At 43.4% G+C, this 25,102-nt stretch overlaps 1 protein-coding gene across 1 annotated transcript in view; it reads right to left on the bottom strand.

Moving 5' to 3' along the window:
* Positions 1 to 434: 434 nt before the first annotated feature.
* Positions 435 to 25,102, bottom strand: part of LOC136620850 (interferon-induced, double-stranded RNA-activated protein kinase-like) — a 55,186-nt gene continuing 30,518 nt past the window's right edge. The window contains exons 14-18 of the mRNA XM_066595874.1: positions 17,856 to 18,030; positions 10,234 to 10,377; positions 8,867 to 8,965; positions 7,350 to 7,412; positions 435 to 1,443 (exon numbers count right to left, since the gene is read on the bottom strand). Coding sequence (XP_066451971.1) covers positions 1,333 to 1,443; positions 7,350 to 7,412; positions 8,867 to 8,965; positions 10,234 to 10,377; positions 17,856 to 18,030 — 592 coding nt within the window. The 3' untranslated portion in view covers positions 435 to 1,332. The remainder of the gene's footprint in view (positions 1,444 to 7,349; positions 7,413 to 8,866; positions 8,966 to 10,233; positions 10,378 to 17,855; positions 18,031 to 25,102) is intronic.

The raw sequence follows: 25,102 nt of genomic DNA, 5'->3' as shown, positions 1-25,102 counted from the left end.
ATCTTCACATGGCGGAATCTGCCGAAGGATTTTCCCCGGCAAATTGTGACTGAAAAAAATGCGTCAAAATACACAGCTTTATGCCACAGTGTCTGCGTGAGGAATTCGGAAGTGGAAAATCTCATTTCTGCACCAAGAAGTGATGTTACTTCTTGATGCCTTAGGCCTCAGTCACACGGACGCATCGGCACCTGTACACCGGCGCCTATGCGCCGGTGTGACTGCAGGAAGGAGACGGACGTACCTAAAGACGGCCGTCTCTCTGCAGCGCCGGTGGAAAGAACACATGACCGGCAATGAAGCCGGTCACATGTTCTTTCCTCCGGCGCTGCAGAGAGATGGCCGTCTGCTGGTGTCAGTCACACAGGCGCATCGGCGCCGGTGTACGGGTGCCGATGCGTCCGTGTGACTGAGGCCTTAATGTGATTTGAGGTCTTAATGTGATTTTCTGCATCGGTAATCCGCGCGTGGATTTTGTCCATTAATAGGGCAAAATTCTGTGTGCAGATCCACACCAAAAATCGTGGCAAAAAGCTGCAGATTTGTACGTGTTTTTTCAGGCACAATTCACGGTTGAAAATTCAGTGACAAATTCCACCATGTGATCATACCCTCAGTGTTTAAAAACACTGAAAAAAGTGTGTTTTCACTGATGACCTATCCTTTGGCTCAGCGGAATGAAGACACCACTTAACAGCTGTACATGAATATGGTTGAGCTGAAGACTGAAGCAACGGGAAAAGGACTGTTGTTTCGCAGCAGAAGCCTTGGTCCCCTTATTCTGCTGGTTGTGATGATGTGGGGGGTTAGACTCCACAGTTCACACAATGATGGTCTACCCCAAAGATAGGAAATCAATGCAAATTTCAGGAGAGGCCCATTAACTACAATTGCATGGCAGTGGCTAAGCTTTTCTATTAAAGAAGGTTTCCGTGCAGCACCCACTGTCAGTGCTGGAATACACCGGGTTGGCGCTCCCAATTGCAGGCTGGGGTTTCATTGAAATTAATGGGAGTTGTGCCTGCAATTACAAATGACTGCCACTACACAAGGGTCAGAGAAGCGGCTTCTGCTCTGACCCGGTGTATCCCGGCACAGACAGCGGGCGCTGCCTGGAAGACTCCTTTAACTGTAGTATATATGAAGAAATTATACATGTATTCTGTTTTTGCTGGTGTTACAATATGATGGATGCAGAAATGACTCCTGTGAGTTAGTAAAAGGATGACAGGTTGCACATTATTCTGAATGAAGATTGTAGTTATAAGTTCTCCAGTGCAGGTCAACATTTCACTTTGTCCCACTGAACCATTTGGCACTGAACGTGGCCTATCATCGAGTTTTCGATTGGTAAATTATCTCTTCTCCAAAAAAGGTCTTCAGGTAGGAGGCTTTTGGTCTTTTCTTAGGGTCCTTTGACAACATCAGCTTGATCATTGATTCCTTAAATTAGAAAAAACATTAAAAGAAATTGCCTTGCCATTAAATAAGATATTTACATGGAATTCAACTATAAAATTTAGTGTACATTAAAGGGGTTGTCCCGAGGCAGCAAGTGGGTCTATACACTTCTGTATGGCCATAATAATGCACTTTGTAATATACATTGTGCATTAATTATGAGCCATACAGAAGTTATAAAAAGTTTTTTACTTACCTGCTCCGTTGCTGGCGTCCTCGTCTCCATGGTGCCGACTAATTTTTGGCCTCCGATGGCCAAATTAGCCGCGCTTGCGCAGTCCGGGTCTTCAGCAGTCTTCTATGGAGCCGCTCGTGCCAGAGAGCGGCTCCGTGTAGCTCCGCCCCGTCACGTGCCGATTCCAGCCAATCAGGAGGCTGGAATCGGCAGTGGACCGCACAGAAGAGCTGCGGTCCACGAAGACAGAGGTTCCCGGCGGCCATCTTCAGCGGTAAGTATTGAAGTCACCGGAGCGCGGGGATTAAGGTAAGCGCTCCGGTAAACTTTCTTTACTTCCCTGCATCGGGGTTGTCTCGCGCCGAACGGGGGGGGGGGGGGGGGGGTTGAAAAAAAAAAAAACCCGTTTCGGCGCGGGACAACCCCTTTAAGGCCTAGTGCAGCGGAGTCCGTCACAGCGCCCCCAGAGAGACCCCATACTTACCTCCGGATCCGCCGCCCGACGTCCCGCATGACGCGCAGGCGCAGTAGAGCGTGTGACGCGCCGGCCGCGTCCTATGACGCGGCCCAGCGGTGAGCGGGCAAGTGTTTTCACGCTATCTTCCGCTGTGCTACAGCGGAAGATAGTGTGACAGACGACTTCCATTGACTGCAATGGAAGCCGTCCGCGCGTACGCCCGCGGCAATTAGAACATGCCGCTGGTGATTGCGGGCGCTTTCACAGTGTGGAATTCCACAGTGGAATTCTGCACTGTGAGCATTGCGCTATTAGGTTCAATAGAACCTAATAGCTGCAGGACAACGCCGCGGATTGAAAACCGCCCGTGGGAATTAGGCCTTAAAGTGTTAGATTTTTTTGGAACTTCGATATACTTAGATATGATTATTACAGGTCCAAAGTTCAAGTCCACAAAAGGACCCATTTAACCTGGCGTATTACTTGTGTATTTTCTATCCATATTTAGTCCATATTTTTTACTGACTGAATACAATCCCACTGGACTAATGTTGCAGCACCAGCCCCTTTGAAAACATACAGAGAAGATCGCGCTCCTCTGCCACAGCTGTGACAGCTATGGCAGGGGATTCCTTCATCCTCCTATCCCATTGCTTTCAATGGGGCCGGCGCTGCTGCCGCCTCATTGAAAGCAGTGGGATGAAGGCAAGCCCTGCAGCGATGATTTTTGGGGAAGGGCTTGATATATCAAGCCCTTCCCTGAAAATCATCCCTAGCTGTAGAAAAAGAAAAAAATATTAAATCGCCTAGAATCGCTGTCCAGCTCTTCTCCCCATCCCCCTCAGTCTTCTTTTGTATTCTGGTGTCCTGGGATTGAATACATTGAATGACCGCTGAGCGCTGCCTCTGATTGGTCACAGGTCTCAGCCAATCAGAGGCAGCGCATTCTGGAGGCGGGGATTTTTCAATCCCCGACCACCAGAATACAGAAGACGACTGCCAGGGACAGGGAGAAGAGCCGGACAGCGATTCTAGGGGAGTTTATTTTTTTTTCTACAGCTAGGGATGATTTTAATGGAAGGGCTTATATTTCAAGCCCCTTCCCTGAAAATCATCGCAGCAGGGCTTGCCTTCATCCCATTGCTTTCAATGGGATAGCATCGCGCTCCTTTGCCACAGCTGTGACAGCTGTGGTGGGGATATTCCTTCGTTCCCACGGGGATGAAGGAATCCCCTGCCGTAGCTGTCACAGCTATGGCAGAGGAGCACGATCTTCTCTGTATGTGTTCAATGGGGCTGGTGCTACTGTCGCCGGCCCCATTGACAACAAGGTGAAACCCCTGGATGTGACAGCATGCGAGGCCAAATATCCAAAATAGCTTCCATCAAAAGGAAAGAAAAATCGCAGGCCCTACAAGCCCTGGAGAGACGACTCACACTACTTGAAATAGCCAACCAACAGCGCCCCATTATAGCCTTAACCAAAAATATAAGAGACACAAAACTTCAAATAAACCTATTATACACATCCCAGGCAGAAAAAGCCCTTCACTGGACACAAGCAACCTACTTCAAGCTAGCTAATAAACCAGATAGACTATTGGCAGCCCGCCTCAGAGCAAAAGAAAAAATTAACATAGTACATTCTATTAGAACAGAAAGCGGGACCTGCACTTCAAACCCCGACAAAATTGCACGCACATTCTCCGACTTCTATAATAAATTATATAAATACAAGCCCCAGAAATCCCCCTCCGCCCCCCAGAAATACCTAGAAAACATACAACTCCCACAGATCTCAGAACACCAGAATGACCACCTCAATCAACATATCACGGTGGAAGAAGTAGAAGAGACCATCAAGACCCTAAAACCAGGGAAAGCGCCGGGCCCGGACGGCCTAACGGCCTTATACTATAAAAAATTCATCACCACCCTCTCCCTCCCGTTAACACGCTTCTACAATAATATCATACTAGGAGAGTCAACTCCGGAGGAATTTCTAAAAGCGCATATAACGGTTATTCCTAAGCCCAATAAGGATCATACCTCCACTAAGAACTACAGGCCCATATCTCTATTAAATTTAGACTACAAAATTTTAACCAGCATACTAGCCAAACGATTGAACTCCTTCCTCCCCGCTTTAATTAAAAAAGACCAAGTAGGCTTTATACCGTCCCGACAGGCACCAGATAACATTAGAAAAGTTCTTAACTTAATACACATCTCAAAGTCACATAAAACCCCACAAGTAACCCTGGCCCTAGACATTGAAAAGGCCTTTGATAGCCTCTCGTGGGATTACCTATTTGCAGTTCTGGAGAAAGCAGGGATAAAGGGGAACTTCATTACAGCACTTCATACCCTCTACTCGACTCCCTCAGCTGAATTAAAACTGCCCTCGTCCACACTAAACAAAATAGAGGTACAGAGAGGAACGAGACAGGGCTGCCCATTATCACCAGCCCTCTTCGCAATGGCAATGGAGCCCCTAGCTCAGCTGATTAGAGAGAACACAAATATATCTGGGGTGAAGGCAGGAGATAAAGAATATAAAATCACTCTCTTTGCAGATGATATTTTGCTTACTCTAACCAAACCACTCACCTCACTACCAAACCTGATAAAAACCCTGGACTCCTTTGCAGAAGTCTCAGGGCTGGTAGACAATATGGACAAAACAGAAGCTCTATTCCACAACACCCCTACACACCTCCAGAAACTCATAGAACTAAACTTTGGATTCAAGGCAAGCCCACACTACATTACTTACTTAGGTGTTAAATTAACTTCAAATATAGACGCATTATATAAATGGAACTACCCTCCCCTATTTACCACCCTAAAAGCAGACCTGAAGAAATGGAGCCAACCTACTATCCCATGGATAGGCCGCATTAATTCGGTAAAGATGAATATACTACCACGCCTTCTATATCCATTTAGGTGCCTTTCTATAAATATCCCCTCAAAAGATTTAAAGGATATGCAAAGTGCCATATTCCAATTCATTTGGGGAAACAAAAAACCTAGAATCAAAAAGAAAGTAATGCACTACCACAAGAGAATAGGAGGACTATCGGTACCTAATTTAAAGAAATACTATCTAGCAGCCCAACTAACGCAAATCCCCTCCATGCTGGCGGGCTCCAAGAAACCCTTATGGGTGGACATAGAGGCAGCTCTCATCAGACCGCTAGACCTGAGAACCATCTTCTGGGACAGAAAATGGAAACCTGTAACTATATCACATATAGCCCCACTAACACACCACCAATTCCTGATATGGAGGAAAAATAGGTTCAAACACAATTTGATGTCCCCTATATCACCGCTGACACCAGTGATTCCCAACCATGCATTCTCACTAAGTCTCCAGGAAAAGAACTTTAAATGGTGGCGATCCAACCATATCACACTCCTTCACCACTTCACATCTCAAAACAAAATTCTCTCCCTGCATCAATTGGTTGAAAAATACTCAGTCCCAAAAGACCTATGGCTCGAGATGCAACAAATACACAGCTTTATACGCTCCTTACTAAGCACAACCAGTCCTCAGACTACCCTCACACCGCTCGAAAGAATGTGCCTCCGGTCCCCACTTCAACCAGGCATAATTTCCTCGCTCTACTCCAGCATGAATAAACCCCTCGCAGAAGCTAAACTACCATTCATGCAAAGATGGGAATCAGACCTAGGTATCTCCCTGTCCATACCTCGCTGGCACCACTGTTGCACATTCATTGCAAAAGGAAGCCACCAAGTAACCCTTGCTGAATCGGCAGTAAAAATCCTGCACAGAACGCATCTAGTCCCTACAACAATCCACAAATACTCCCCAACCACCTCCCCAAACTGCTTCAGAGGATGTGACAGTCTGGGAACAATAGCGCATACATGGTGGACCTGCCCCTTGGTCGCCAAACTATGGAGAGAAGTAACTAAACTGATATCAAGAGTCTTGAAAGGGGCCTTCCCCCTCTCACCATCTGTCTGTCTCCTGGCCGACAAACCTCTAGGGTACAACAATCAACAACATAAATTGTCACAACAGATTTGTATGGCGACCAAAATATACATAGCGTCGCAGTGGCTATCACCCACCCTCGCCCTGGATCCAATCAAAGCTAGGGTATCTAGAATGATGCTTTATGAAAAACTGTCGGCCATGAGAGATGACAGTATGGACCTATTTCTCAAGACATGGAAACCTTGGGCGGAATTCCTAGACATTCCAGGCCTAAATAGGCTGCTTAGTGCATGAAACACCAAGGGGAGAAGAAACACCAGCAAAATGCACAAACTGGGGAGAAAACAAACAAACAATAAAAAAAATATATATATAAATTAAGAAATGTGTATGTGTACGTGTTTGCAGGTATATATGTGTACATATGTGTATGTATGCATGTATGCCAACAGAAACACAAAGCTTAAAATAAAACAAACAACAACGAAAGACATAAAACAACACATGCCCACAAAGGGAGGAGATGGAAAGAATAAGATCACATTAATACAGGCTATCAAGCAGAGGCTCTAAACAGTGTGTGGAACAATACTTTTACTACATTTATAGTTTCAATATCTTTTGTTATACTTGTTCTATGATGGAAAAATAAAAGCTATCTATACATGCCCCCTGCGTGGGGAACAATGTTGCATAAAGTTTTAAAATATTGTGAAAACCTAATAAAATCTTTTGAAACTAAAATGTATTTTAAGACAAAATACATCTCATGGGTACGTTCACATGTTGCAGAATTAAGCAGCGAAAATTAGTATGAATTTTGTTGCTGAATTTTCAGCGGATCCAAAGCAGACTTAATCCCTTCAATTGGGAGGGTGAAAACTGCTGCGGATCCATAGCAAAAAAACATGTAAAAATCTGTATCAAATGGCACAGATTTTGACATGGTTTTTAGTGCAGATCCGCATCAAAATCTGCAGTCCAAAACCTGCTGCAGAATTTGATACAATTCCGCACGAAAAACGTGACACTGCAGGCCAAGGTACAGAAACTGGATTCCCAGAGCAATTCCTCTAATAGTCTCAAATTAAATAAATATGACTCATTCGGCAAGAACATATAGATATAAAAAAAGAGGGCGACTAACAGTCTCACTGTGAAATGGATGGGAGATTTAATAATAAAAAGCATTTCATATAGCGAATACTACATTACACTTTACTTGCTTAGTTCCCACAACATTGATAAAAGACGGCACTAATACAATGAACTTAGCAGACCTCAGAGGGATACTGCTGTATAAATTTTGGTGGCAATTCAGCATTTCTCAGTCTCTCCCATTCCTAAACACAAAAATAAAAGTTTTATTTATATCTCAAACTTTACGCAGAGGAAACCAATGATCTTTAATTCATAACAATTAACACTCCGACAGGATTTTTATTGCTTACCATAAAATATATTTCTTGTCATATTCATTGGGGATACAGCAAGACCCTGGGTATAGCTCCTGCCACTAGGAGGCGACACTAAGCAAAGAAAGTTAGTGCCATTTGAGATACTGAGAGACTTATAGAGCCATAGAAAGACAATATATGAAGTGTGGAGCCCATCCTAACCACAGTTAGAGATACCATGGGAACTGTTGTGTGATCTGTATGGTGTGATGTAGGCACCTAAGAAAACGAAAATGCCCACTGTGGTTCAGACACCTAGTGGTGGCTGAGTAATGGGTTCTCTGTAGCACATATTGACTCCTCAGAAAATTTTTGTGATAAACGGCGTTAACCCTTGGCTCTAGCCAAGTGAATGTTACTGACTGCAGAGACAAGATGCTGCACTCGTGATGGGGAGCAGGCAGGAATGAAGATGACTCCATGCCTGGCGGGATATAGAGCAGTTAACGCTGTTCTGTTCCGCTTCATTTTCTTGGAGGAGGGAGTGACAGTGTGTGTGATACAGCACTATTCTCCCTTCCTGCTGGAAGTTAGCTCAACCCTGATTGCTACCTAAAGGGAAAAAAACAAAAGCAAAGGAAACTTGCAAGCAGATTTATCTGTCTCCTACAGCTACTAAGCTGAAATTGATTTAGCTCAATGCCTGCAGGAAGGGTATAGCTGGTAGGAAGGACTAACTTTTTCTTGGCTTAGCGTCTGCCCCCTAGTGGCAGTAACTATACCCAAGGTCATGTTCCCCAATGACACGGATAAGAAAAAAACCATTATAAATTAAACCAACAATCAACCTCTTGGTAGCCAACCTATTTTATAACTTAATGAACCATAGGCAGCAGTTTCAGAATAAACACACTTAGAAGTTAGACTCAGAATAGAGCTCCGAGTCAAAGAAGTGGGTTGCGTCGCCTTCTCCCCACCCCCAGCATGTTGATTGACAGCTCTAACTCTATTCACAAAAGGGGAGAGAGCGGTCATTCAAAATGCTGCAGGTAGAGAGTGGCCGGTGCAGCCTGCCTCCACGACTACAGCACACATACATAGGGGTAGTAGAATACCTGTCCCGGGTTCATGTTGCCCGTGGTTTGGTCAGCCTGAACCCACTGCAGGTTTCCTTTAAACTACCGAGATCAGAGGTTTCTCCATTCCCATTGATATGAACTGTAGGCTTCTACAGCTGCTAAAAACAGCTGATTGAAAATATCTTTCATGCTTATTACTATAGTACTACAATATGAATGATTATCTCTGAAGCCCTCACTCATTTCTTTATGTTCAGGACAGGCTGTAAAACAGCCCCCCACCCCTCCCCCGAAAAATGGAGGCGAAAAACGTAAACTTACAAAACTTGCTTTGTATTTATCATCCAACTTCCAGAAAAGTTCAATCAGTATCAGTCCTAATGGGAAGATATCAACTTCATTTTCGTAAGATGCATTTTCCTGCAAAGAAAACAACATTTTTGGAGCATTGATAAGGTACAGGGTAGTAACACAGTAATGTCCTATATGCTGTGTATACCGTATTCTGTTGAATGTCTACAATTGTATGGTCGAAACTGTATTTTATGTGTGCATACTGTATGGCTTCTGTGCAACTCTTCAGAATATTGGGGTGTTAGTCTATAACATAATATAAAAAAACACATTAAAAATGTGCCTTAATATATGTTTTTGTCTTGGGAGTTGAATGCTTACATTCAAAGACAAAAAACACATTAATTTCCCCACATTAAGGGTGAATGCCCATGGCCGGATTTTGCGGCAAAATCCGCAGCGAATCAAACCTAATAGCTAAATGTTCATGCTGCGGAATTTGACCACGGAATTCCGTAGCGCAGAATAAACTGTGGCATATCCTATTTGCCGCAGGAATATGCGCGTCCGGTTTCCATCAATGGAAGCCAGTCGTCACGCTATACTTCCGCTGTCAGTACGGAGTAAGTATTGCGTGAATACACGACCCCACTCACCGCAGGCCGCATCATGCTCTGTACTGCGCATGCGCATTGGCACGTCAGGTGGGACGCGCACAGCAGATCCAGGAGGTGAGTATGAGGTCCTTGGGGGAATGCCGTGACGGACTCCGCTGCCATATTCCACAGGCGGAGTCAGTCACAGCCGTGGGCATGAGCCCTACTACTGAAAGGAAACTGCCTGTTCTAAAGGGATTTAGAAAGACTCACCAGCTTTGCAGCTTATTATTAATTGCTATTTGGCTAAAGAGAGCAACTAGAATAATATTACTTTAGGCAATTACTAGTTATGCCATTCCATAATGTAGTTTTATGGTTACTCTGGAAAATAAACAAGGTCAGATGATGTAGCAACCTCAGTGACTTTTTGCTCAGAACCCAGACATTTCTCAGTCCCCATAGTCAGTCATTTGTATGGCATACACATCACACAAGACATGGCGTCTAAAATGATCTGTATCACCCCATTACTTGTAGTATGTAAGCTCTTTGGAGCAGGACCCTCATCCCTACTGTTTCCATCAATTGATTACTGTGTGTAACCATGTTTTCGTTTCTGTTCCCACTGTCTTGTTAGCGCTGCGGAATATGTTGGCACTCTAAAAAGATTATTATTATCATCTTGGCAACAGAAGCATTTCTCTCCAAGGAAGATGCAAGCACGACTATTGATATAGGTAAATGATTGTGCCACCTAGTCGTCAGAGGAAATATATCCATTCATATACAAGTCACCTGTTCTGGTGCCATATAACTCTCAGTTCCCCGTCCAACAGTTCGCAAAAGGGATTCTTCTTGGTCTTTTCCACTTACTGGTGTCACCAGTCCAAAATCTGCTATTTTTACAATCATGTTTTCTGTAAGCAATATATTTGCTGGCTGTAAAAAAACACAAGTACAATTATTTACAAAAGTATAAAATGCTAGGATGAAGAAAAAAAAAGATTGTATACTGTTAGTTTGTTTTCAGGTATTTTGATACAACTAATGTGAGCGCTGGTTCTTATCACTGAAACTTTTCTTGGGGCCTCATGTCCACGGGCAAAAGAAGAATTAAAATCCGCAGCGGATTTTAACTCTTCTCCTGCCCGCGGATCCGCATCCCATAGGGATGCATTGACCACCCGCGGGTAGATAAATACCCGCGGATGGTCAATAAAAGTGAATTTAAAAAAAATGGAAAATGAAAAAATCTGGATCATGCTCCATTTTCGTGCGGGTCTCCCGTGGGGATGGCTCCCGCAGGCTTCTATTGAAGCCTATGGAAGCCGTCCGGATCCGCGTGAGACCAAAATCGGAATTTACTCACCTGCTCCGGATCTTCCCTTCACCGCGGCTTCCTCTTCTCTCCGTCGCGGCCGGATCTTTTTTCTTCGGGCCGGCGCATGCGCGGGGCACGCAACCAACGTGCCCTGCGCATCCGCCGGGCCGAAGAAAGAAGATCCGGCCGCGACGGAGAGAAGATGAAGCTGCGGCGAAGGGAAGATCCGGAGTGGGCGAGAGGTGAGTTAATCCTTATTTTTGTGCCTCATGTCCGCGGGGCAGGAGGGACCCGCTACGGATTCTACATGGAGAATCCGTAGCGGGCCTAATTTTCCCCGTGGACATGAGACCTGAAACTAATGATCGAGTTTGAAAAGTCAGCCTTTGGGGAGGGGATCATCTTTTTAAAACTTTTTTCCTATTTTCACTATACAAAGCAAAAATAGAGTCTAAAGACCAGAAAAAGATAAATAAAACAAATCATCCAGCTATCTAAAATGGAGAGGGAGATTACTAGTGCAGGAAAAATGTGAAGTGAAAATTCCAAATTAGCCTGGCCCTTTAGGGCTTAATCGCAGCAGAAATGGAGAACGGAAGGAGAGAGACACCAAGAAAGAAGGTGCAAGGAGATGTCATGCATTGGCTCGAAGGGTGCCTATAGTAAGACATCCAGAACCATATTCAGATCCCATGGCATGGTCAGATGATGGTAAGGATTTCTGTTTTGAATGAATCTCTTTTTTTTAAATGCATTTGTTAGAATTAAATTCAAAGAGAAACAAACAAAACCCATAGTTTCTGTTAACGGATCCCATAGATGGATCTCTTTAAAAAAAAAAAAAGTTTTAGCAGTTTGTTTCGGCTTACATCCTATTTTCTCTTAGTCTTTTTAACTTTCTGCATGTGCCCATTTAAAAATGAATCTGTTAAAAAGACATCAAAAACAACTGAACGGAAATGAAATGCATCTTTTTTTGGCATTATTTTTAAAGGAAATAATAGCGCAGACTGCTGCACTACTGTTTGCACCAAAAAATGGAAATCAAAAGGAAAGGAATTGAGCTGAATATAATTGAAGATCAGAAAATCCCATTTTAAATTATAGGACTTAAAACAGAATAGTTTTTTTTTTCATTTTGCATCTCTTCTGATGGAAATGCACAACAGAATTGAATAATGGTGATGTGAACGAACCCTAAAGGAAATAAATCTGTGATTGGTGGGGGTCCCACATTCTCATCTATTGACCCCTGTTCATTGATTCAAAGCAATCATTAGAGGCCACTGGTACCACTCAAACCAAGATGGAGAAGCGGCTGTACCTGCATGTGTCTGTGCATTAAAACCTAAGTGAGTTATGGAATTCACTGCTGTCCCAAAAGTGGTGGGTCCCAAAAGGTGAAGCCCCTACCTATTAACCTCCCTACAGTTTAGGATGAGCTCTGTTCGATGAGTAAAAAAAAGGACATTACAGTTTTGAATGAACAGAATTAATTTAATTTTAAATGGCCATAGCTTCAGTTCCATCAGTGCTACCAACATGCTTTCGGTGTCAATTAAAAGCCAAGATTCTTGGGTCTAGAATACAGAATATACAGTTGTCACTTTTTTAGTCAGTGGTGCAGAGAAGAGAGGGAGGGTGAGACAACAGGACTTTTGTTACTTACCATAAAATCTGTTTCTCGTCTCATTTATTGTGGGGATACAAGTCCATGGGTATAACTGCTACCACTAGGAGGTGGACACTGGAAGGAAAAAGTGTTTGCTTCTCTTACCAGCTATACCCTTCCTAAAGCCACTGAGCATCAGAGGATGCATAAGTGTGCACCTGGTAGTACTCTGTGAAAGTATGTAGAAGACCATGACGCAGCCTTACATAGAGGCACGTGAGGAGGCGACAATGGGCGGGGGCACGTGAGGAGGCGACAATAGGCGGGGGCACGTGAGGAGGCAACAACGGGCGGGGGCACGTGAGGAGGGGACAACGGGCGGGGGCACGTGAGGAGGCGACAACGGCGAAGGGCACGTGAGGAGGCGACAAGGGGCGAGGGCACGTGAGGAGGCGACAACGAGCGAAGGGCACGTGAGGAGGCGACAACGGGCGAAGGGCACGTGAGGAGGCGACAACGGGCGAAGGGCACGTGAAGAGGCGACAACGGGCAAAGGGCACGTGAGGAGGCGACAACGGGCGAAGGGCACGTGAGGAGGCGACAACGGGCGGGGGCACGTGAGGAGGTGACAACGGGCGGAGGCACGTGAGGCGTGTGATCTATTTCATTTTCATTTCTTTTTACGTTAACTTGTAGATCCCCATTAGAATGTGCTCCATGCTTGGCAATGCCGTCCTGTGTACATCTTGTGCCATGTATGAAGTCCCTGAATAGTCGATCGAGGGTGCATACCGCTACGCAAGATGTAAGCATGTTGCGCATTTGGTAGCCCAGATCCTGGATCTAAATGATTGGATCGCAACACTGAGCTCCACTGACCAAATATGGAAAGGAGTTTGCTGCTCACTGAGCAGACGCTCGCTGGGGCAGATGTGGGGGCGAATTGTAGAATGGAAGAGCAGGACGAGCAGGCAGCTAGCTGGATGACAGTTAGAAAGAGGGGTAGAGGTAAGAGAACCAAGTAGACTAGTCTTGAACTGGCAAACCCCAACAAGTTTGAAAAGTTGGCAGATGAGGGGGATGCCATTACAGTATTAGCACTGCTGCAGCATAACATGCCCTCTGACTGCCAGGGGGATGACTGCTCCAGTAAGAAGCTGAGTAGGAACCCAGGGCAGACTAGACAGGTCCAAGTGGTGGGAGACTAAATTATTAGGGGGACAGACAGGGCAATCTGCCACAAAGACCGGGATCGACGAATGGTGTGTCGCCTCCCTAGAGCTCAAGTTCGACACATTGTGGATTGGGTTGACAGATTACTGGGAGGGGTTGGTGTGGATCCAGCGGTCATGGGGCACATTGGCACCAATGACAAAGTCAGAGGTCGATGGAGGACACTTAAAAGTAATTTCAGGAAACTAGGTTCTAAGCTTAGGGCTAGGACTTCCAAGGTAGTTTTCTCAGAAATACTACCTGTACTACGAGCCACACTAGAAAGGCAGCGGGAGATTTAGGAGGTAAACAAGTGGCTCTAGAGCTGGTGTAGGAAGAAAGGATTTGGGTTCCTGGAGAACTGGGCTAAAGCAGTGCTAGGGCAGAAGATAGCTAGAAGGCTGGAGGAGTGTTTAAACTCAGGACCTGGGGAGGGGTGGGGGTAACTACCTTACCCAACTTGTCTGGGAGCCAACTAGAGGCAGGGCAATTCTGGACTTATTATTAACTAACAAACTGGACAGAATCACGGGGGTGCAGGTTGAGGGACACTTGGAAAATAGTGACCACAATATAATTAATTTCCAGTTGTCATTCAATAGGAAATCTAAACAGAGAGTGACAAAAAATAAAAACTTTAGCAAAGCAAAATTTGAACAGCTCACAATTAATCTTGGCAACATTAAATGGGATAATGTCCTCAAAAAGAACAGTACAGACGACAAATGGGAGAAGTTTAAAAACATCCTAAATACTTCATGTGATCAATTCGTACCGTTCAAAAATAAAAGAACTTCAAATAGAAGGAAACCGATGTGGCTCAACAAGACTGTAAGGGGGAAAATAAGTGGAAAAAAATAAAGCGTTTAAATTACTAAAACAAGAAGGCAGCGAAGAAGCGCTAAAAAAATTCAGGGAAAAAAAATAAGTAGGGAAAAGATAAAAACTGCAAAGGAGGAGGCAGAAAGACTGATTGCCAAAGAGAGCAAAAATAACCCTAAACTATTTCTCAATTTTAAAAACGGCAAAACAATTTGAAGTGAAAGTACTGGCTCTTTAACAAATAATGCAGGAGAAATCATAGAAGATGATAGGGGGAAGGCAAATCTTTTAAATAGTCTTTTCTCAAGTGTATTCACAAAAGTTAAAGAAATGTCACCTGAGATGCAGGGGTAAAGGTGAACACCCCCCCACCCCTTCACTAGATGTCACCCGTCTAACGCAGGAGGAAGTGCAGAGTCTGCTAAAAAAGATTAAAATTGACAAGTTGAATACACCCAAGGGTTCTAAGGAAACTAAGTGACGTGATAGACAGGCCACTATTTCTTATATTTAGGGACTCTATGGAGACCGGGGTTGTACCACTGGATTGGGGCATTGACAATGTAGTTTTATTATACAAAACGGGGTCAAGAAGACAGCCTGGTAAGTCTTACTTCAAGAATTGAAAAAATATTCGAGGGGTTTCTCTGAGATACCATCCTGGAATACCTCAAGGAGAACAACAGTATAACTCCTCATCAGCATGGGTTCATGAGGGGTCGATCATGTCAAACCAACTTGATCAGCTTCTACAAAGTAGTAAGCACTAGGCTGGACCTGGGAGAATATGTTGATCTTGTATATCTGGATTTTTCTAAAGCATCTGACACCATAATGCATAAAAGCTTAAAGGGGTTGTCCCGTGAAAGCAAGTGGGGGTATACACTTCTGTATGGCCATATTAATGCACTTTGTAATGTACATTGTGCATTAATTATGAGCCATACAGAAGTTATTCACTTACCTGTTCCGTTGCTAGCGTCCCCGTCTCCATGGTGCCGTCTAATTTCAGCGTCTAATCTCCTGATTAGACGCGCTTGCGCAGAAGGGTCTTTTGCCATCTCTTCGCTCCGGCACGAGACGGCATTCTGGTTCCGCCCCCTTGTACGCGTCATTGCGTAGCTCCGCCCCGTCACATGTGCCGATTCCAGCCTCCTGATTGGCTGGAATCGGCACATGTGACGGGGGCGGAGCTACGCGATGACGCGCACAAGGGGGCAGAGCCAGAACGCCGCTGCTGCTGGAGCGCATGAAGGCCTCCTGGAAGCACGATGCACCGTGGGACGGGACAACACAGGCGCCATCTTAGCTGCTGAACTTTATAAGTTATTATTTCATCTCAACAGTAAGTAGGAAGCGGTTTTTAAACGGTTTAAAGGGCTGCTTTATGCCAGGGGGTGACTGGGGGAATGTGCAGATTTAAAATTTTGCGGTTTTGGCTCGGGACAACCCCTTTAATATATAAAATAAGACAGCTTGGTCTGGCCGAAAACGTGTGTATCTGGGTAAAGAACTGGCTTAGAGATAGAAAGCAGAGGGTGGTAATAAACGATTCGTATTCTGATTGTACACCGTTGCTAGTGGGGTGCCAGGTTCAGTTTTAGGCCCCATTCTGTATAATATATTTATCAATGACCTGATAGAAGGACTGCACAGTAAAATATCAATATTTGCAGCCGATACGAAATTAGACAAGATAAATAATACAACGGAGGACAATATATGGCTGCAAATGGACCTAGATAAACTGGGAGGCTTGGGTTGAAAATGGCATATGAAGCTCAACATCAATAAATGTAAGGTTATGCACATGAGCAGGAGAAACAGATGTCAGCAATATACAGTAAATGGGGTACTGCTAGGGAATATGGAAAGTGATATGAAAAAAAGACTGTGGGGTACTAGTTGACTGTAGACTTACCTGGAGCAATCAATGCCAGTCAGCTGCTGCAAAGTCAAATAAAGTTTTGGGGTGCCTTAAAAGAGGTATAGGGGCGAGGGAAGAGAACATTTTTCTTCCACTATATAAGGCACTTGTCAGACCATACGTGGAATACTGTGTACAGTTCTGGACAATGGTGCTCGGGAAAGATGTTGCAGTGCTTGAGGGGGTTCAAAGAAGGGCAACTAAATTAATAAACGGAATGAGAGGACTGGAATAACCAGAGAGGCTATCAAAATTGGGATTATTCACTTTGTCTTCAGAAGGTAGGGAGACCAGCAGAGAGGTTAGCACTAGAGATGAGTGAGCGTAGTCGCTAAGGGCAAATACTCAAACGAGTATTGCCTTTTGCGAGTACCTGCCCGCTCGTCTCAAAAGATTTGGGTGCCGGCGGGGGTGAGCGGTGAGTTGCGGGAGTGAGCAGTGGGGAGCGGGGGGGAGAGAGCCCCCCGCCGGCACCCGAATCTTTTGAGATGAGCGGGCAGGTACTCGCAAAAGGCAATACTCGCTCGAGTATTGCCCTTAGCGAGTACGTTCACTCATCTCTAGTTAGCACCACTCCAGTGCCCCTCCTTAGCAGGGTAACAGAGGAATGATGATTCTCCAGTAGTTGAAATGGAAAATAACACATCACACTACCAGGAAAACCGCAGGGCAGGCAAGTGCATTGCAATTTTTTGATGCTCCCATAGGAAATAATGGGGAACTCTCACAACAGAATCACCAAAAAATAGGATATGCTGCAATTTTTCAATCTTGCATTCTGTATGGAGCGAAAAATTGCTCATTCACATGAATACATTAAAAATAATGGGTTCTTCTCATGCGCAAATTTTGTGCATCTCATAATTGCACAAAACATGAGTATGAATACTTTCTGTAAAAAATACAGCCTAAGACTAAAATTAGTTATGTTACAAAGGGGTTAAAAATGCACTTAAGGCGACAGAGTTCAGCAGCAAATATATTTACATGAGATAGAAATTCAACATGTACAATAAAAAAGGTGACATTTTCGGGAGGGCTTTCCAATTTTAAAATGTCTGTTAAGGTGGTTAGGACAATTCCGGCATATTCTGTGACTATGCCATAAATGTCTTATGGCCCATTTACACTTAACAATAATCGCTCAAAATTTGTTCAAATGAATGAATTTGAGCGATAATCGTTCAGTGTAAATGCGGGGGGAAAAAAAACAAAACAACGCTCGCTGTTCGTTCGCAGTTGGTTATTGCTGATTGGCTTCTTGTCACATAGAAGGTGAAGCACTGAGCGAGAAGCCCGAGAGAACCCAGCGAGAAATCTTTCAGTCCAAACACTCTGAACGAGCGATGATGACCTTAGTGGTTACATCAGCACTTCTGCAGTCATTTAAGTGACTGTTGGCCCGTGTAAAAGGGTCATTAGATGGAAATACCCCTTTTAAAGTGGTACAGATAACAGGAATGCATTACAAATAGTGCGTTAAACTCAAGGGTGGGAAACAAAAGTTGAGAATGATAACTTACTTTCAAGTCTCTGTGGATTAGATTATTACTGTGAATGAATTCTACTCCATCAATGATCTGCCTGAACACGGCAAGACTTTTGAACTTGTCAACGGTTCCCATCTGTATGATCCACTTTTCCAATGTGCCTGCAGCACACCATTCCATCTGAATGAACAGGCTCTCGACTATATGTCTATTGAGTAACATTAGAATTATACAATTTTATAATTATACAATTTAACCCATGTGTGAGGGTTATGAACATGAAAACTTATATATGTATACATTTCATCCATCTGTGATATACGTTTCCGGAGGCTTTTAGGCCTGAATTGTATACATTAAATGCTTGTACATTTAGGTTAGTACTTAATTACATTAAGTAGAGGTGTAATCTTAAATGTCCATCATGTCTCCAAGATCTTGTTTATCTCATTACACTGATCAAAATGTTGTGTGGAATGCTTTGTTTTTAACTGCTGTCTAGGTAGGGCATATGATTGAAATGTAGATTGGGATCAAGACACCAGACAAGAAGTCTATGTTTAACGAGTAAAGCAGGTCGACCTTTGTATAGCAGTTCAACCTCTGTAACACTAGCCTTTGATTCGGACGACACTTGGATACGCCTACTTATTTTTGTATACGAATAAGGCAATGTACACAATAAACTCAGATTGCTCTAAGACACGACCGTGATGCCTGTGTCTATTGCTTTCTCACGGTGGCCGCCATAACCACCTCTGATTTGGAGCCCCACAGCATATTAACGTAACATGGATTTATCCCTAACATTAATTGGCGCCCGAATGCGGGGCTTGATGGAACAAGAGGACCACCTACACCTCGAACCCCCCCGGACCCAGATGGGATAAGGAGCCACTCGGAACCACGGATTGACAAAAACTGCGCAGTAAGGTAAGGTTTTATCTTGCCACAATCTATCCGTGCTTCCTGGCTGCTCCTTTCCTGTCCGAGGGGTAAGAAGTGCATGCCTCTTATAAATCTTCAAGCTTTTAAGAATCCATATGGTGGGCTGAATATGCTGTGCGGGTGTTTAACTGTTATTGTCTTTATTTGTTACTTTGCATGGTCAGTGTACAGAATATGATACCCTATTGCCAATCTCTGGAAGGCATGGTATAAGTTATACCAGGGAAGCCTAAAGTATTCAGGGGATAAAACCCCTGATGGGATCCTCTTATAAACATAAGAGAAGTAGTAGAGACGAGGTAAAATATGCAGGGTGAGGAAGTACAGAATATTAAACCCTCTTGCCGATCTCAGGAAGGCATGGTATAAATTGTACCAGGGAAGCCTAAAATTTTCAGGGGATAAAATCCCTGATGGGAGCCTCTTATAGGTATAAGAGAAGAAGTTGAGACGGGGGGAAATAAGCAGGGTTGGGAAGTACCGACACTTTTAGACAAGTGAGGAAGTACTGACACTTAAAAAGTAGTAACTGACATGCAAATGTTTTTGTCTTTATGTGTGTGTATAAATGGAAGGACCTGTATGAGAGTTAGACTGTGTTATATGGTGTATACTGTCCGGTAACCAGAAACGAAATGAAGCAAAAATGACCAAACGCTGAGCCAGACCACAGGGGGTGGAGCTAGATGATGTAAGGAGATGGGAGGGAAGAACAATAGGAACAGGTCTTGCTCCACCCTCCACACAGTCCAGCCTAGGTGAGAAGTGTGTCTCCATTTTAAGTGGATGTTGGTGTATATATATGTATATTGTGGTAATGTATAGAGTGAAGGTCACTCTTAGACTCCATGTTAAGTCTCTCACTTGAACAAATGGAGTGACCAAAGGAGGGGCATCTAATTTTATTCCTGAGACTAGTTGTGTGAGATAATAGCCCAGGATTACCACAGTGTATATATGTATATACAGATTCGTGGAATATGTGGAATTCAAAAATATTGAGTTGTGTTAATTTGAATATTATTGAATTAAGATATTAATATGAGATAATTGTGTACTTGAAACACCTGATAAGTACTTTAGTCAAATTAATAACAAAAGTTCTATTTAAAGTGTAATTCATTTTCAATTGACAACAGTATTTTATTTGAAGAGTGTATAAAGAAAATAATAATAAAAATAATAAGCCTCTTGGTATACATAAGCCGCCAGCCATTGGCCATACTGCTGGTAAAGAGGATAAGGTATAAAAGACTGCACAGAAAATAGTGAAACAAACAATTGTTTTATGTGTGTGAAAGAATAAAAACAATAAGCCTCTTGGTGTACATAAACCGCCAGCCATGGGCAATACTGCTGGTAAAGAGGATAAGGTGTGGAACACAGCTAAAAAAATTGGCAAATGAATATTGGTCCCCATCCCACTTGTTAGGGTCCCAATCAACTCCTCCTTGGCCACTACAGTATGATCCTTTTATAGTGTCTTATTCTCTTTAAAACGTAATTTGAACTAAGTCTTGCTCCTTGCAGCAATATATATTAATGGCGCTGTGAACCGGATTACGCAGAGAGTAATACACTAGTTTGTTTTAAAGGAAAATTTTGATAAACTGATAGTTGAAGAATTTCTTGTGATAATCTGGCATAGTGTGAAAATGTCGCCTTTTAAGAAAATCCGCAATAGTACGAAAATGTCGGTAGCTAAGGACAAAGAAGTGTCCGATGAATTGTTAATTATGCCAGGGTGGAATAAAGCCCCCTATAATATATTGGCCGCTGAGTGGTCGCAGTGTGGTGAATATCAGTATGTGGGTAGAAATGGGCATAAGTTGTATTGTGTTTGTCATTGGGTAGCCTATTCTGAGCGAATTGTGTAAAAACCGCGGTACTAAGAGTTTTTCTTATCTATACATAATTCGCTCATTATTGGAAGTCTGGTGTACAGTAAATACAATCCCAGTATCTACTTCACATATATACTTATATACTTATCAGTCTGTGTATGAGTTAATGAAAAAAAACCCTTAGTGAGTGTGAATTTGCAGTTTTGTAAGGTGGGGGCAAGTGTATTACATTCTGGGTTAATCTTAAATAGACAGCCCAGGTTATTTACACACAATAGAAGATGGTCACAGGCAGTGGAACCTGTTATACAGCTTTGCTATCTGTCTGGACAAGTTTCTGTGTTCTATAGAAGATAAGATAAATTTCAAAGGGTGGGGGGTACTGGGCTTTAGAAGACCTACTTGTCTTTGCAAAGAAATGTGAATTAAGAATTGGTTATATTTGGCTACACAGGAAGTATGTTATATATACTGTTCAGTAGCTGAAAATGAAATGAGAAAAGAATTCAAAGATGTTCTCTCATTGTCGAGTCAGTTCCCTCTTCCATCTTCACCCCCTCCTTCATCTCAATTCCAACTGTCTCCTCCCCCACCCTATGCCAAGTCATCCACTCCAAGGTCAAACATTGGACTGGAGGGATGGACCTGCTGGCATTGTGGACAACAGAACCCGGATTGGAGAGAGAGCTGCCCTGCTTGCGGAGCTCCTCGGTGCAAACCGGTTATGCCTATGCTCACTAGATCCTAGGCTAGTGAGTGAAAGCATGAGGACAAGAAAGAGATGCAGGGAGCGGAGGGTGATATAGAAGCAGATGTAAAACAAGGAAGGCAGTGGGAACTATAATCTAAAATTATTATGTGAAAAACTATTGTGGCACACATTGGGATAAAATTAAACATAGAGAATTGAGAAGTGGTAAAATATTTTTGATTTGTGTGAAACATTGGGGAAAAAGAAAAAAAAATTGAGAGAATCCTCCTTGTCTCTTTCTAATATCACACAAAGAGAAGGAAGAAAGTGTAAAACAATTCTATGCCCCCCTTCAACAACGTTTGTCAGATCTGGGATATAGGGGCATAGAAGAGATGGGTAAACATGTACTTAGTATGGCCTTTGTAGAAGGTCTATTGAAATCCCTAAGGTCATAGATAATAAGCCAGAGTGGAGACAGTCTGAATCTCCGGCCCTTTTTCAGACAAAAGGGCATTTATGTAAAGCTAAAAAAAAAAATTAAAAAATTAAAAAAAAAATGCTTGGACAAGTTCTGGCACCAAGGGTGCGCAGAATTCTCCAAACATGTACAACCAGGCATTCCAGTCTGTCCTGCAGGCTTGGACTCCGCCTGAGGGGACTGTGCTGTTGCAGTATGTTAATGACCTTCCGCTTTGTGCTGAGGATCTGAAACATGTCAATCTGCATCCATTTCTCTTCTAAAAAAAAATTTTTTTTTAGCATAAAATGGCTGCAAGGCTTAAAAAGGAAAAATTACAGCTTTGTAAACAAAAGGTTGTTGTCTATCTCAAGAAGGCAGACATCTCACAGAACGACGCAGGGCTGCAGTTCAAGCCATTTCTGTATCTTCTTCTGCTGCCAAAGCTTCGCACCTTTTTGGGACTTGTCTCATACTGCCGTCCCTGGCCTTTCATGCGACAGCAGTATTGACGCAAAAACATAGAGGACGTCCACGGTCACTTGGGTATTACTTCATGAGATTGGATCCGGTAGCCCGAGGAGCCCCCTCCTGTGTCTGTGCGGTGGCAGCAGTACAAGTAATGGTTGATAAGTCTTCTGAGTTGGTCCTGAACTACCCCCCCCTAGTGGTTCTCACCCCTCATGACATCCAGAGTATACTCACTCAAGTACAACCTAAACATCTGTCTCTAGCTCATCAGATAAGGTTGCAATGTGCTTTGCTCATGCCCCCCCCTTAATATTTCTTTTCAATGGTGAACCCGGCTACTCTTCTTCCAATCGAGTATCCTGGTTCAAATGGGGGAGGGGGAGACATAGGTGATCAAATGGGGGAGGGGGAGACATAGGTGATCTAATGGGGGAGGGGGAGGCATAGGTGATCTAGGTATTACAGATCAGCTATTTTTAAAAAAATTTTGCAAATAAGAACGTGATCTATTTGGAATAGAATATCAGCATGATTGTCTAACATTGATGCAACAAGAAAGTTTAAGTTTTAAAGAGTTACTGAAACCCCTTGTTAATACATATTTTGAGTTGTTTTTTTTTTTTAGATGGTACCAGGGTGATTGACAACTCCACACCAGATATGCAGTGTTCACACAACAAGATCTCTAAAAGCAGAATGCCTCCGCATGTCTCAGCACAAGAAGCGGAACTGAAGGCCCTCACTGAGGCGTGTAGAGTGACAGAAGGTAACCATTTACACTGACTCCTGATATGTATTCGGCATAGATCATGGTTACGGCCCAATATGGAAGGCCAGACATTTTTAAACTTCTGTAGGACAACCCATTGAGAATGGTGTAGCAGTGCAGAACCTTATGAAAGCCCTACTCCTACCAGACAAAGTAGCAATCCTAAAGGTGAAAGCTCATACTAAAGCCAACACTGCAGAAGCAAAAGGCAACGCCCTCGCAGACTTCACAGCAAAAGCAGTGGTCCTTAAGCCGTGGAAGAAAGAAGAAAAGAAGATACTGACCGCATAAGTCAGAGACTATGATTTGGACTTTGATAAAAATTTGAACATTGACAGTCACAAGCCAGCAAAGAAGAAAAAGATAAATGGACTAATATGGGAGCAGTAGAACAGGGTGGCGTATGGCAAACAGTCAGTAACTTGCCTACCACGATCCCTGTACCCCATGATGGCCCAGCTGATCCATAGAAAGACTCACCTATCGGAGGCAGCTATGCTACTGATGCTTGAGAGAGAAAGGGTTGCCCCCTGGATTCTCTGTAGCTGCTACATCATTTGTCCAATTTTGCATGAGCTATGCCGTAAGCAACAGGGCAGAAGTAAATTGACCACAAAGGCACTTGCCAGGACCACTCTACCCATTTCAGGGATTGCAAATTGACGACATTCAGCTCCCACGTGTTGGGAAGTATGAATATGTGCTTGTTGTTGTTGATGTTTTTCAGGTTGGAGGCGTACCCTGTTACAAAAGTAAATGAGCAGGTAACCGAAAAGAAGCTCATGAATAAGGAAATCTGCAGATACGGGGTACCAGAGGTAATCGAGTCAGATAGAGGTACACATTTCACAGGTGAAATAATGCAACACTTCATGTCTGCCCTGGGTAACTCCCAGGCATTTGACACCCCTTATCATCCACAAAGAGCCAGAAAACCATTGTGCATTATAATATTTCTCTTCAGGCAATGAAACCCTGCACCAGAGGAAAACGAAAATGGTATGATACCCTATTAGGGGGAATTGGTACAGGTGTAGGGGTTCTGAACTCTATAGATTTAGAGGTGATGAAGAATAAAATGGCTGGGGTAGGACAGGATGTTTCTAGATTGATAAATGTTCAGGCACAATGCATGCCTTCCTTGTTCCTCCCCCGATGTCTTGCATTAGGATATGATAAGGATGTATTAACGCTTTTTAATCTGGTTTTGCGGTTTAAAAGGATTTGTTTGTAAATATGAGTAAATTCATGAACTATACACAATGTAGCCTGCAATATGTATATATGATTCACGAGAGGGACAAAGCGGTCAGATGTGATGACAAATAATGAAAAATTGTGGAGAAATATTCTCAATAATGTAATTCCAGTAGCATCCTGGATACGGCCCCGGGCTGATAGTGTAGAATGCTCTGATGAGTATAGCACTGGGGAAATGATTTTATGATGTAAAGGACACAAGCCTGATGTGTAAATTTGTAGTACTACCTGTGGTGTTTGGACCGCCTCTATATACTTTACAATATTGGTTGCCCAAGTTCACAGGTATGATGATTTATAGTGAAAATAAAACCCATGGTATAGAGAACTGTGAAGAAACACTGGATGGCCTAGCATGCGGACGGAGTACAGCCGCATATGAGCCATGTTTCCAGCAGCCTTCAGTCAGCATATGTGATTGGACGGTGTTACCTGCTTCATCTATATGCTGATAGAAGTTGGCCCCCAATATATATACCTTGTTACTAACCAAACTAAAACCACCAGTATGTATAATCTCACCACTCCATTGTCTGGATGTATACAGAACATGTCGGTGATACATTGATTTACAGAAACTTACACCTTTTTGCCAGATGCTGAAGCAACATTAAGGTACTACTGGCACCCAGATGCTATCCCTATGACAACTCTGACTGCATCCTTGGGTAGAATTGTAAGGCTAATGAAAGACACTGAACACCTTCAAAAGAATTTGGATGTTACTAACCTCTCCCTTATGGAATTAGAAAAACATGTAGGGGTAGGAGATAAGTTGGTCAGCATAGGTACTAAGATCCAGGTACACACAGAATATAACTGGTATGATATTTTTAC

The sequence above is a fragment of the Eleutherodactylus coqui genome, chromosome 3 (assembly GCF_035609145.1).
Source record: "Eleutherodactylus coqui strain aEleCoq1 chromosome 3, aEleCoq1.hap1, whole genome shotgun sequence".
Lineage (NCBI taxonomy): Eukaryota > Metazoa > Chordata > Amphibia > Anura > Eleutherodactylidae > Eleutherodactylus > Eleutherodactylus coqui.
The sequence above is the reverse complement of the archived record's forward strand: the minus strand, read 5'-3'. Positions and strand labels throughout refer to the sequence as shown.